The sequence below is a fragment of the Salarias fasciatus genome, chromosome 1, assembly GCF_902148845.1.
Source record: "Salarias fasciatus chromosome 1, fSalaFa1.1, whole genome shotgun sequence".
Taxonomy (NCBI): Eukaryota; Metazoa; Chordata; class Actinopteri; order Blenniiformes; family Blenniidae; genus Salarias; species Salarias fasciatus.
This window is the reverse complement of record NC_043745.1, coordinates 37,988,991-38,003,827: the sequence shown is the minus strand read 5'-3', so window position 1 is coordinate 38,003,827 and position 14,837 is coordinate 37,988,991. Positions and strand designations below refer to the sequence as shown.

General features: G+C 48.3%; 1 protein-coding gene across 3 annotated transcripts in view; it reads left to right on the top strand.

Annotated features, from left to right (window-relative positions):
• neo1a (neogenin 1a) overlaps positions 1–14,837 on the top strand; it is a 205,012-nt gene that overhangs the window by 108,691 nt on the left and 81,484 nt on the right. For all 3 annotated transcript variants that reach the window (XM_030106726.1, XM_030106658.1, XM_030106578.1), the window contains exons 3-4: positions 7,818–8,093; positions 9,178–9,328. In XM_030106726.1, coding sequence (XP_029962586.1) covers positions 7,818–8,093; positions 9,178–9,328 — 427 coding nt within the window. The remainder of the gene's footprint in view (positions 1–7,817; positions 8,094–9,177; positions 9,329–14,837) is intronic.

The window sequence follows — 14,837 nt, the reverse complement described above, 5'->3', positions numbered from 1 at the left end:
GAAGTGGTGGAAATAATGGTGTGATGGGAGCAACAGTCTGACTGGCTGTTACGTCTTCATCCGAAGTCCAGAAATTAGAACGTCTCTCTTCGATCTTTCTTTGCCGTTTTTCTTCCTGCTGACTGTTGAAAAAGCCTCCTTGTTGACATTTAAGGATATTCAACAAGAATGTCAAACAGTTGGTTTTGTTTATATTTCTTTAAATCCTAATTAAAACGAATTATAAGCAGTCGTTGCTTAAACCACTGAAACCTTTCGTTGTGTTTTGGTTTTCCGTTTGCGTGACAACGGTGCTCGGAGTGTCTTGAAATGCAACTTTTGGAAAATGGGTCATCCCCATGGAAACGGAGGAAAAATGTCACTTTTTGAAAATGCTTGATCTCCGTGGAAACGGGGAAAACGGCAACTTTTCTGAAACTCCGCCACCACAGCCACCGTGGTGTTCTGTCCATCTGAATGTCTTCCTCTTCCACTGTCAGTGTTCGGAGTGTTTGGTTCTGTGAAGCGAGCGTTTGTGGTTTCATTGCAGCAGCACCCTCTAGTGGCTCGGCATGCTGACTACATAGTTTTCAGCGTTTCTGCTGTTTCCACGTATACACCATTCCTGGTGTATTAAACGTTACGTAAACTTAGTCTTTCTAAGTCGAAACCTTGAACTGGAAAACCTCTGATAATGACTTTCTCCTCTGTGGATCCTTTTATTTTAAATTGCATCAGTTCCTCCATACTGAGACATTTTAGTGTCATTAGCCTGAATTTCACTTTTTGTTCATGAGAGTTTTCGTGTTTTTTAACTGTCTGCTGGTGAAATGACTGTTTTGTTCTACCAGTTCGATCTCGTCTCAAATATTAACCACTGGTCTCCTCCTCCCTCGCAATTTAAAGTACAATTTAGATGTGCAGTGTCGATATTTACAGAAGCGGTCTGCGCTTGGCGGTCGTTACCACTATTATTACTATTAAGTGCAGCACTTAACGCAGCGGCGATACCTGATCAATAACTGAGTTTCTGCGTGCATTAAGCTCGGCTTGTATTTCAGGTTTTACCGTAAGCCTCGCGAACATTTCTGGCTGCAGGGGCCGTTACTGGAAGCAGCCCAGGTGACCAAACAAACACGGCCGGCCCACAGCCTCACTGCAGCCTCGCTCAACATTCCTCTTTAGCTCATATCCATCATGCCCGCAGGCACCAGAGTCTGGCGACTCAGCTCCTGCAGTTTAAACTTTGTTTACTAGAATAAACCCTTTAAAATCACAACTGTTGTGTTGCAGACTTTTTAAAGTTGTGAATGTGTCCTCATCAACCATAACATTATGACCAGCATGATGATATTCTGTTGGTGACCTCTGACCTTGAAAACAGCTTTGACCCATCCAGGAATTGACTGCATTAGACCTCTGAAGCTTCTCCTTCTGGTATCTGACTGGATGAGTTTTCGAAGGGGGGGGGGGGGGGGGGGGGGACAAAAAACTGATGTCCTCGTATGTGGACAGTCAGGATTGGATTTGGTTGGATCCAAGAGGAGTTCGGGGTCAGAATCACCAAATTACTGTAAAAACTGAATAGTTGTCTGAAAAACCACTTTCTTCATATAAGGTCAGCAGGTCTCTTACAAAATGTTCAGTTTCTGTCTGATAAAGATGAACACAAACGTCTACCAGGAGATAATTGATGTTCACTCCAGCGGTCATGACTGGTGTGTTTGAAGACGTCTCTAAACGAAGACTTGACGGCAGACACACAACCACACACACACACACACCACACACACACACACACACACACACACACACACACACACACACACACACACACAGTCTTGTATTTCTATCCTCGTGGGGACCGTCCATGACTCCCATTCATGTTCTAGCCCTAACCCTGACCCTTACCCTAACCCTAACCCACACCACAACAAAGCCTAACCTAAAGAAATGTTTTTGCACTTTTACTTTTATCAGTAACCACATGGTCAAGAAAACACTGTTTCTCCTACTTAGGACCGGAAAAAGGTCCCACAAGGCACGTCGTTCCACGTTTTGCCTATCCTTGTGGGGACCATTTGGGCCCCGACAAGGATAGAAATACAAGAAACACGCACACACACACACACACACACACACATTGTTCCGGTTCTCCCTCCTTCATCCGAGCTGGAATCGTAACCGGGACTGAAGTGAGGACAGAATATCTCTGCACATTCAGAGGATTTTTAAAAGTCTTCAATAAACCTTGAAATCAATTCAAGAGATGCCCTGGCCGCCTGACGTGGTTTCTTCTGGATGAATAGTTCATTGGAGCTCATGTACAACAGGAATTACATTTCTGACATTTGTGTAAATATCGAGCGCTTCTGCTCTGCGACACACTTCATTATTTCTTTGTATTCTGCACGAGGAATCATTGCTGTTCCTTTCAAGTCTCATATATTTCATAATGAAAGAATTTCAGAGCCTCAACATTTCGTTTCTTTTTTTCTTTGAATTTGAAGCTATTAAGATAAACAGCGTCAATAGATTGAATTCATGCTGGAGGACTGTGCCCATTTTATTTGCTCTAATTAGACTAATGAGGCCTTTTCTAATGCTAATTGCATAATTAAAGGTTAAATCAGAAACGTGTCAAATTGGATCGTGTCCTTTAGGTGTGTGGGATTCAGTGATTTGGAAAATAAGAGCCTTCAGTGCCGTCCCTGCTTTTTTACATGACGTTTCACCACAAAATGGATTATTTCACGTTTTCCAGTCCAAACAGAGCAGATTCTGGGGGCCGGAGCCGCGACGGAGACGGGGCCCCCTCTGGGCCCCTCCTTTAAATTTAAGCCACATTCAGGTTTTTTCCCTTAATTATTTAAACTGACACTACTTGAAAATACGTGAGCTGGAGCCGGGCTGAGCTGAGCTGCGATCCAAGGTGAAAGGCAGCCGCTCTGCAGTCAGCTGCTAATTCAGAGGAATCTCCCGGGAGATCCTTAAAGCCTCCTGAATATCCATTAAGCTGCTCATTGTTATTCCATACCTGATTTTAATTAAGGGTAGTAGGAACCCAACTGTGTGATTTAAGGGTATGTCTGTGTACGTGTGTGTTTCTTTTCCCGGGGTAGGCAGTCGTTACGCTCGGCTCTTTGTGCCGCTGCTCTTTTTGCTGCTGCTTCTTCTTCTTCTTTCTTTTTTCTTGCTAATCTCCATGGGATGATGGACACATTCATTCATTAGCATTCATGTGATTAGAGACTCTGCAGGCAGAGCTGAGCAGATGATGTCGGGTTTGGTGTATCTAACTAACCGCTCTCCCAAAAAAAAAGAGGATTTATTATCGTAGCCTCAGATAGGATGAGAAAACGTTTAGCAGCCGTAGCCGGAAGCGCAGTGGGAGGTTTTTATTTTTATTCTTTAAATGGTTCCAGTCTGGATTCTCCTGGACTTGGTAGTTTACCTGGTGCTCCCATTGTTAAATAGCATATTGTTGTCGTGGTGTCAATGCAAAACAAAAAGCAGCACCGACCGGTGGCCTGGCATGCTCACTACATCCTGTCCGGTGTTCTCTGCCGGTTCTGTGGAATCGTGAAGTCAGAGTCTCGTCGTTCCGTTATGAACATATTCAAGAGTTTCGCTGATTAAAGCCACAAACTTGGGAATTGGCCCGAGGCGTGAATGTTTAACCAGTATTTAGACACTGGAATAAGCGCACCGACGATGATTTGCACTTTTTCGAGACGTGGCTGTTTAGTATTTCTGCTTCGGCATTTAGTGAAACATTTCCCTCAATGAGAGCTGCAGCGCTAATATTGATCAGCCTCGCAATGACTCCACAGATTGCAACCAAACTCAATTATGGGAGTTTAATTATCAGTCTTCTTTACTCACCCAGAGACATGATATTACCCCAAATGATGAAATGGATTTCACTTAGTTAGTGCGCTTTCAGCACTTCAGCAGTCTCAAAGGGTTTTTCCAATGTTAATCACATTCACTCATTCACACACACACACACACACACACACACACACACACACACCACACACACACACCACACACACACACACACGGCTTCATTGAAAGGTGTTTGACTCCCATTGGGATCAGTCTGGGCTTCGGTGTGTCACTTAAAGACACGTCGTCCAGATGGGGGATCGAACCAGCGGCGTGGAGATCAATCCACTCCTCCAATATGAGCCACAGCTGCCCCTCAAATACTGAAAACACCAAACGATTCAGCAGCGGCAGACACAACAGCACTTTTATTTACTCCGAGAGGAGATACAGTGTGTGTGATAAGACAGAAAAGACTTATCGACAAGTTTTCACTGAAACGCTAAACTCTCCACACAGTCCATAAATCCCTTCTCTGGTGGAGCGCTGACATTTGGAGAAATGGGGTCAAAGACAATGGCCCCGCGTGAAAGCCTTCTGAGGTCTCGCACTAAAACCTGACACTCCTTGTAAAGGCTCGGGATTTCTCATTCCGAACAGCGGCCGAGGCAGAAAGTGCAGTGAAGTCATCTGAAGACGCGACGCGAAATCAGGCCTGGAGACGCTGCTCTGTTGGGCTGCTCTGTTTCTCTCTCCGGTGAATCAGAAGAGACAGAATAGACAACCACAACATGCGTTCATATCGGGACCTGAATGTAGCAAACCAATCAAGCCGTTGTTCTGGTGGCGTTTCTGTTCAGAACCAACCGAATCAGAAGTTCAGCTGGAAGTTCAGAGGTGTGAGTCCAGTCGCCTCACACCTCTGGTTTGTTGTGGAGACTCTGACTTGGTCTGCAGTCCCTGGGCTCCGTTCGCAGATCTTTAATCGACTGAATCTTGTTCCTCCAGCCTCATCACATCTCTGCAGGCTGAGTTCATCACTTCTGCTGTGTCTGTGTGTGTGTGTGTGTGTCTGTCTGTGTGTGTGTGTGTGTGGAGATGACTTATCCACGCCACTAATGAAGTGGACGGTTATGATGCCGTGAATATGCACGCCTCGGCGTTATGTGCTGAAGTGTACATGAGCCCGTGAAGCGCGGGTCACGGCGGGCGTCGATGCTAACGCTATCGATTCCAATTAATCACAATTCCGCCTTGAAATCGACCGGGCAGCAGCCTCATTCTCCACTGCCTCGGTCAGCAGCGCCGCCGTCCTGCCAATCTCCAGTCCTGTTAGCGGAGCGTGATGAGCCGCGGAGGCTACTCTGACATGAAGCACTTCTTTTCCTCATTTCAAACCAGCTAAATCAAGTCAAACTGCATCAGGAGGTTAACCGGGGAGTCTTTCTTCAGTCCGGTGAAGACGGCTCAGCGGACGCCGGACTTCCTGTCTCCTGGAGACGCTCTTGTGTTTGGCTGTGTGTTCATGAGTTTGCTCAGTTATGGAGCAGCTGAAATGTTGGTGCATCAACAGCTCGATCGAGGCGGTCCACGCGCCTTAACAGAGTCGGTGGATGGATGGGAATATACCTGCTCTGAGCTGTGATTGGCCGAGATCAGGCGGCAGGAACACTGGGAAATATGCTGCTGCCATGTATGTATGTAGGAAAGCATGAAGCTATTATCTGCTGCTGACGGCGTTGAGCTTTTAACCATTTAATCTTTTCTGATTGATGAATTACATTTACACGTAAAATGATTTCTCACCCCACACAGCAGCTAATCACCAACGGCTTCGGCTGAGAGCTTCAGCGACGCTCACGGAAATCATTCTCCTTCTGTTTTTTATGTTTCTGTTTTCCGCCGGGGTATAATTGTTCACCGGATGATTGGCAGCGCCGGTAGAACCGATATCAGCACTGCCATCAGCTCAGTTCTGATCAGCTGAGCTGTGGAGCGGGGAAATACGAGCAGGAGCCGCGCACGTGAGCCCGCCGGCGGCCTGGGCGGAGGGCCGGGCGGCGGGCGAGGAGCTGGACTCGGGAGTCAGCAGGGGATTGAAGGAGACGGCTGTAGGTGAGAGGGGCTGATCAGCCACCACTCAGCCAGTCTGGAGCTTCACTGACGGGCTGCGAGAACACGCACGCACGCGCGCACACACACACACACACACGCACACACGCATTGAGAGACAAACATGGACACAACACACTGAAAACAGCCTTTCTTTCATCTGTGTTCATTCTTCTTTTTTATCCAGTCAAAGTTTTACACACACACACACACACACACACACACACACACACACACACACACACACACACACACACACACACACACACACACACACAGATACACAGAAAAACACAGAAAAAGATATGAAAACACACACATGAATACATACACATAGAGAAAGACAGGAAAACACAATGACACAAGGACAGTCACACTTACAGAGATGCACACACTCAAAATCTGACACAAACACAAGTGCCCACACACACACACACGCACACACACATCACCCAGTAGACGGCACAGCCAGCTCTGACTGCGGAGAGGCCTTCTCTGGCAGCAGCACAGCGCGATATTCAGCGGCCTTCCTTCCCTTCTCTTTCCTTCTGCCTCACTAATAAACCCCAGAATCCCGTCTTCTCTTTACATATTGTAAGTTCTTTTTAATTGAAGCCATTGTGTGCGATTGTTTCGAAAGCGGCCCGCCAGTGTTGGTTTCAGATCAATGGCTTCAAACGCAGGAAATAATTATTTTGCGTGGAGATGAAAGTGGGGAGCAGCGGCACAAACAGCCTGTGGATCCAGCCTTTTTTAATTAGGGCTGTGTGTCTCCTGCTCGGCGTGGCAAATTAACATCCACCATCCAGGATATGTGATTGTGCTACACAGCTGTGTGTGTGTGTGTGTGTGTGTGTGTGAGACAGAGGTCGGGGTAGGTGGAGGTGGGAGGAGGGGGTGAATTTGTTGGCCTCTGCCGCTTGAGAAAAACCAAAATCTGAATATGGATTGCAAGATGTTGCTTCCAACGCGCCGGTGTGTTTTCCAGCTCTTCCAGATTAGAGCCTGTCGACGTCTTGACGTGTCTTAAGCGGAAGTTTTTAATAACTTCCCTTGATGCTGTGTCGAGGTTTGTTGTTTTCCAAATGGCCTCGGTAGAAATCTAACTTAATTCCGTCAGCTTTTCAAAAAAGAAACAGTCGAAACTGCATTTAAGGCTGAAGTACAGATATCAGTGTTGAGACGATTTTGACAGAAAATACTTTGTTCTAATAAATGTACTGTTTGAATGTAGGCTTTGTGTGCTTTGAACTTTTTGACATTATAATTTACATTTACCTATATATAGCTGTTTAAAGCACATCTCTCTAATTACTATTTAAAATACACGATAAGGGAATTTATTTTGTCAACAAACCTGTTAATTAAAAAAAGCATTAGCTACAAAATGTAGAGGAAAAGGTTTAAATATATATTTAAACTGTGAAGATTGAAATGAATAAAGATTGTAAACCGAGGAACATGCTGAAAATTGTCGTGTCCATCATGTCAATCGCTTACAAGGCGTTTTCGAGTGAAAACGCTGGATGACCGTTCAGACGACAACAGTGTCACTGAAAACAACTCAAAACTCAACTTTTTGAATGTCCGCGTTCTCCATTGTGAATGTGAGTGTGTTTTTTCTTCGATGTGTGTGTGGTTTCATTACTGAAATAACTAACTCATGGCCCAACATGCTAACTACATCATTTTTAGATTTTCTACCGTTTCCATGGAAACATCATTTTCAAAACACGTTGAGATGAAATTTACCACTGTTCAGTCGAGGTTGACGTTCAAACGTCTTGATTCCTTCGACAGTCGTTCACCCAGTTTGTGTTCTGTATGAACGTTTCTCCGTTGCCTTGGAAACGAGCGCCGGTGTTTCACAGCCTCCTGCCTTGTCGTCCCTCCAGGCATGCCCAGATTCGCCAGCCAGCCGTCGCCCGCCACCGTGCGTCTTGGGGACAGTCAGGTGATGGCGTGCGAGGTCAACGCCGACCTGGTGCCCTTCGCCCGCTGGGAGAAGGACCGGCAGCCGCTGGAGCCGAGCGGCAGGCTGCTGCAGCTGCCCAGCGGCGCTCTGGTCATCAGCAACGCCTCGGAGGCCGACGCCGGACTCTACCGATGCCTGGTGGAGAACGTGGGCTCGTCCAAGGCCAGCGACGAGGCCCAGCTGCAGACGACGCCAGGTAATTCGCGCAGCGAGCGGAAGGCTTGAGTGCTTGTTGTCTGTCGAGTTCCTGTTAAATCACACATTTCACACCTGTTGAAGCCCTCTTGAAGCCCTCTGAGGCAACTGTTGTTGTGATACTGGGCTACACAGGATAAATTGATTGATTGACACCTTCTCCTCTTCCTCCTCCAGACGCTCCACATCCTCTTGTGCAGTAAACTGAGGTTTATGTTCAGTCCGGTGCGTTGTTTAATTACAGCGGCGCTCGGCGCTCTCTCTGGCTTCCTCGTTACCCTCAGCTTGACGAGGCCCGCCCGGCCGCGGAGAGGAACGGCTCGCCGCTCAGAGCGGCCGGTCACGTTCCCGCCGGGGTTATCGGCCATGCTGCCCATCAGCAGTCGGGATTCCGCCGTGGCAGGGTCCTGTCTCGCCCCGCTACAAGTTTTATTTACTGAGCTGTTAAGCGGCAGCCTCCTGCCGGCACGGAGAAGATATTAGCGGCTGTAAATCAGGCTTCAACAAGACCTCAGCAGGAGCCCCCGTCTCTGTTTGGCTCCTCTAAAGACGTGTTGTTAGAGTGGCAATAAGTTGTGAGCATGCAGATGGAGAAGTCATAAAGCTGTGTGAGGAAATTGGAAGAAAATTTGCTGGGATGTGAGCAGATGTTGGAGCTATAGAATGCCTTTGTAATTATACGTACTTTAGCTCAGTTTTTCCAGTGAGTGAAAGCCTCATGCATCTGTTTTTTTTTTTTCATATAAAAACCCCGGTTTGGGCTTTTTAAAAGTTGTGCATATGTGCTAAATGTCAGCGACCTTCTGGTTATTGCACAGCGCTGCACAGGCAGGAATTATGTGGCACATTTTGAACTCCTGCAGAGCCGAGACTGGAGCTGCCTGAGACGTCAACATGGACGTTATTCATTGGACCGTTTGTGGTCTGGGCGTCAGGATAGCCTGCCCGAACAGACGCGACTCCCTTTTTGAAGTTTTTAAGACGAATGACGCCCGAAACTTAGATGATCATCACTCAGCTTTTCTGACTCACCCCCAGCTTTGACCCTCAGCCTCAGCTGTGACCTTTCTCTTTTTTTTTTTTAGAAACCGGAGAAGACAGGAAGCCGGAGTTCCTGGTGCAGCCGGTGCCTGTGGCCAAGGTGGCGGGATCCAGCGTACTGCTGCCCTGTGTGGCCACCGGCTACCCTGCGCCTCACATCCGCTGGATGCTTGGAGACAAACCGCTAGAAGAAAGGTATGAGAGACACGGCCATGTTTCCATGGCTGCTGGACAGGACCGGTGGCGTAGTCCAGGGTTTACAGCCGGTATCCACCAATGCTTCAGTCGGCTCTGCAAACACCCTCTTCCAAATCCCCCATGATGCACCACTCAGCAGTATCTACCAGCCACATTGTCTATTTTTTCCCTAAGAAGATGAAGCCATGGTCTGCCCGAGAACTCATTGTGTTCACTGATTTGATTGGTTATTGTTAATCAGAGAGTGAGGCAAATATGGACGACTGATAAATGATACCGAAATTTTGTGACAGTGATCCGATACTGTGGACGGAGTGGCAGAGGTGTTTTACAGGCCTCTGTTTGTTCAAAATATCATTTCTGGTCTGCATGAAGGGAAAAATTGAACGTAGAGCCGCTTCTACAGGGAACACTACACCACTGGATGTGGCGGTGTGGGTGGGGTCACAGTCACATGGTCACAGATCCAAAACAAAAGGTCTGTTTCACAGTGTTCAGGCTGAACCTCAGTTGGACTCCAAGATCAACAACATGTTCAACACTGAGTATGCAGATGGATACAGGTGAAGGGATGCAAAGCAGCGCAGCACCCGAGATGACCTGTGGGGGCAGTGTTGAGCAGTACAGCTTTTTTTGCAAGCAGCAAAAGGAACGAAGAAAGCAACAGATCTGAGTGACTCACCGCCATGTTTGAATTGTACGTAGCATTAAAGGATCATATTGGAACTTAATTCGAAGTATTAGCCTCACCGCTCCAGCGCCGTGCAGCCACGCCGCTCAGAACCCGTTCTTTAAAGTCGTCTGAACTACATGAAGCCAACGGCTGCCAGCAGTTCCTCCAAAGCCATTACGCACTTTGCTGAGCTCCTCCTGGCCGGGCTCTGCTCGCCAGCTCCCGAGAAGCAGCAGACCACCGCCGTGCTCCCGTTAAGCCCGGTGCCTCTGGCCTCCGCAGGCTAAACTGTTGGTCCTGGCGCCGCATCCTCCGAGGTGCAAATGCTATTCCGCCACTGCAACCCCAGAACCCCGCGGGGAGGACCTGGACGTGCCAGCGGAGCCACTTCTTGTGCGAGTCCGGGCCGCGGGGCTGCCAGCCGAGTGGAAGTCCACAAATTAAGAGCCAAGACGGAGTGTCACAGCGTCTGTGCTCTCGCTCCTCTGGCTCTCATTAGCTCGCTGCTGAATTCCCTCAGAGGGAAGTGCATTGGACATGGGGAGTTTGATTCCTACCAATTAAGAAGCACTTTGTTTACCTAACCCCCGTGTGCCAATCCTCCAGATAATAACATTGCAAGTTGTGGGGTCAACAGAAAATAAGTGAGGCAGAGCTCATTTATCTAAATCCAGGCCAGATTGGGATTTGTGCCTTCAGTGAAATTAAATGTAAGGTCATCACATTGGTAACCACCGCGCTCCGGTGCAGTGTGAGCCGGAATATCATTAGACCTTCCAACCTTCAGTTCCAGGCACGGCTCCACGGCTCAGGCTAAACGTCTGTAATGCCTGTGGAGTTGTCTGCGAGCGCTCTGACCTCCAAAGGGAGCTGGCTAAAAAGGTACTTATTAATCTACCTTGTATTAATTACTAAACAGTATCCAGAGTGTAGACCCCGGTCCCCTCGGGCGCCTCCGTCAGTAATTAGCAGGAATACTGAACAAGCGGGGGAAGTCTGGGAGATACTGAAGAGGACCCCGATGTTCCTGCCTTCAGCACAGAAACCGATTGTGCTGCGAATACATTAACAGGACCGTTGCTTTGATTTTAATTCGCCGTTGACAATTAAAAAGAATAGCGGTGGAATCTTCTCCTTGAAAGGCTGGTGTCCCTCTCAGGCTTTACACGGGCAATGGAGGAGCTGCTGTCAATTAAGGAAGCTGTGTGAGGGAGACGGAAAGGCGGATCGCCAAAGACTATCTAATTGGTCTTTGGTGCACAGCACAAACAGAAGCCGCAGACGCGACATGAAAGTTGATGAAGACGTGTCGGAGCTGCCGATTGAAGGCAGGGCGGCTCGGTGACGGGGGGGATTATCTCATCCGGCTCCCGCCGCCGACGCTTGAACCTTGTCTTGTCACTTTGTCGTTTCCGCTCTCCTCGCCCTCCCCGGAGTCTGAGCTCCCAGCGGCGACCCGGCGGAGCTACCCTGAGCCGCACATAATGCAGGTGACTCAATAAGAGAGCAACATTAAAGGCGTTTTTGCACAGCCCTGATTCCGGGATGTCTCACTCTGCTCAGTCGCTCCACTGAAGGACTCCGGGACACTTTAAAAGACGCAGTAAAATCCTTCAAAAGTCCTTCCACAAGGAGCTTCTGACACCAGCTGGAATTTCTGCTGCTCGTCTTTGAAGAGTCTCATTAGTATGGTATTCATAACCTGTCAGAACGCAGACGTGACTGTTCCGTTTGTTCTGTTTGTTTATATCGTCTTGTAAGGCTCGACGGCTGCTATTAAGGCCTTTGGTGTGTGTGTGTGTGTGTGTGTGTGTGTGTGTGTGTGTTTAATGTGTGTGTATGTGCTGACAGACAGGGACGGAGCAGAGAACTGAGAAGGAACTTCAGAACAGGTGGATGTCAAACATTCAGTTGGCTTCTCTGTTCTGTAAATACAGTTTCTCCTCCGGCGCATCAGGTGTGCTGCGATGTGGTTTGTGCCGGAACGGACGTTGTTCCTGACGATGTGGTTCAATACTTTCATTTCTGTGTACAACACTGTCATTTCAAGAGACCTTGACAGAGAAACGCCAACATTTCCACACGAGCAAGCAGAGGAGACGGCGGAAAGGAATAACTCCATTTTAACAAAAACAAACCTGCAGAACCAGGCTCAGAGGAGGAGAACCCTGCAGAACCAGGCTCAGAGGAGGAGAACCCTGCCGAACCAGGCTCAGAGGAGGAGAACCCTGCAGAACCAGGCTCTGAGGAGGAGAACCCTGCAGAACCAGGCTCAGAGGAGGAGAACCCTGCAGAACCAGGCTCAGAGGAGGAGAACCCTGCAGAACCAGGCTCAGAGGAGGAGAACCCTGCAGAACCAGGCTCAGAGGAGGAGAACCCTGCAGAACCAGGCTCAGAGGAGGAGAACCCTGCAGAACCAGGCTCAGAGGAGACTTCCTGCTGTTCCAGTTGTAGTCAGGGGACAGAGAGAGAGAAATGAAGAGGACAGAGCAACAAGCAAACCGATATGAATCTACTCTTGGTTGTAAATTCTGGCGAAATCAGTGAATTTTTCTTGAATCAGACTTTACACGCTAGTTAGTTGATTAACATTTATGTTCATTGCAAAAAACAAAAAACACACAAGATATCAATCAAGAGAGGCATCAAAAGGCGACTAATTATTAAAATCTAGTGGGGGAAAAACCTGGATTAAATTTCCTTGAATATGACAAATTAGACATGTTAATGATGAAAAACAAGATCAGATATGGAAGTGATAAAATGCAGATTATACGGAGGATTTATAAGACAGGAGGGTTCTTCATATCCTGTGTGTGTTACTGGGTTCTTATTGGGATTTTGATTTGATCATAGAACAAATAGCCAGTAAATTCATAAAGGAGTTTATTTGGATCAATGTGAAACGAGTCAGGTTCTTCAACAGACGATCCCCTTTTGGTTTCATGAGACTGTAACTGGGTTAGCATCGTGTTGCTGAACACATGATGCATTTTACACAGATCAGCCTGAACAATATGACCACTGACGTGTGAAGTGTCGACAGCAAAAATAATGTTCTCACCTGAAAGGCTGTCGTGTAAACAGGGTCTTCTTTCACGTAAAGGACCTGCAGCTCACCACAGCACGCCGTTCAACGTGAAGGAGAGCTCGTTTCCTGAAGGCTCAGGGCTGGTTTGGCAGGAAAAGGTTGGATACACTGATATTAGGCCGTAAGGTTGTGGGAGATCTCAGCAACAGTCTCGCTTTAAGGTATTTTACAGTTTTGTCTCTTAAACCCTGAGTATTCAGCACGAGTGCTGCGCAGTTTCTTGTTTAAACGAGGTGATGCACATGTGCAGAGGTCCGGTCTGGAGCTTTTTACAGTGTGAAAAGAGAAACATTTCGGTTCCCGCTTGTCAGCATATCCGCAGACTCGCCGCGCCGCGTTGTGCACACTCAGTTCAAAACGCAGCGTGTTGTCCGTGCAGCAGCTGACTCATTCACAGAGGAGGTCAAACAGAGCATCCGTCTCCGCCCCCCCCCACCACCGCCGCCTCGCAGCAGCGTGCCCAAAAAGCCTCCTGTCCGTCCCCGTTCCCCCCCGTCCCCGCCGTCTGTGTCCGGCTTCTCTTCGCCCACCGTGACATTCACGCTCCGACCATCCGTCATCCTGGCAGCCGTTCCTGAGAGGCTGCCGCCTCGTCCAGATCGGAGCACCGGAGGTAAAGTCGGGATTTATGGTGGGAATTACAAACCTGCGACTCTAACGAGAGGCTGCGATCACGACTGGACGCTTTCCCTCAGCAGAGGACGACTCTCTGGGTTCACTTCAGTCCTGAGACCACCAGGAGAGGAACCTCTCCGTTTTTACCGGCAGTCTTTTCTTCCCGCGCCGCATAAAAATATTCAATTCCACTGTTTCCACAAAGCACCATGAATAAAACTGATTTTTATTCCCCCATCATCTTTAGCCCAGTGACTGATTCCACTGTTCGGCCGTTAATGTATTCACCGCCGTCCTGATCCCTGCCTCACACGTGTTTAGGCTCGGAGCAAGGCTGCCATCAAGGAGAGCGGGCTCGCCGTTTATTCTGATTAAACTCAGCAGCTGCGTTGCACCTTCAGATGTTCAGTCAACACGTTGGAAATGCATTGTTGGCGGACGCCCTGCGTGCCGTCGATGGCGTTCCCGAGTGCCGAGGCGTGCAGAGAGGCCGCCTTTAAATTGTTTTGTTTATTTTTCTCTCTCTCTCTCTCTCCATCCACACTGGTCCTCGTGACGCTCATGAAAAGGACAGTCATCTTTTGTTCTCGGGAGTATCACTCCATCACCTAATAGAATCCCCCAGCAGTCAATAAAGGGATGAATTATGCATGTCGCCCAGCAACAGGGAATTGACAGAGCATGTAAATCCACCGTCTTCCAGAGGCCCCCCCCCCCAGTCACCAGGCTCCTCTCCCTGTCTACTCCCCTTCTTTTGAATATGATTGTGTGTGTGTTTGTAGCTTTGACTAGTGTCTGGAGAAGGGAGCGTGGCGTGGGGCGTTTGTTTGCACTCGGACTGCTGTGTAACTGTTTTGCACAGACGTGTTGCGTGTACACACACACACACACACACACACACAAACGCACAACACCTTTTTGACTTGTTTTAATGTCAGAGAGGAGAAAACACCCACAGACGCTTTCCAGGGACGCTCCACGGATATTCATTAATCTCCCGCAGACCTGCTGTAGCCACATGTGCTGCTAGCTAACGCCAACCATCGCTGTTGCGGTATCAAACAGCTCATGACCCCAGACTGGCCGGTGAGAGGTCACCACCTCACACTGAGGTCACGACCTGAAGT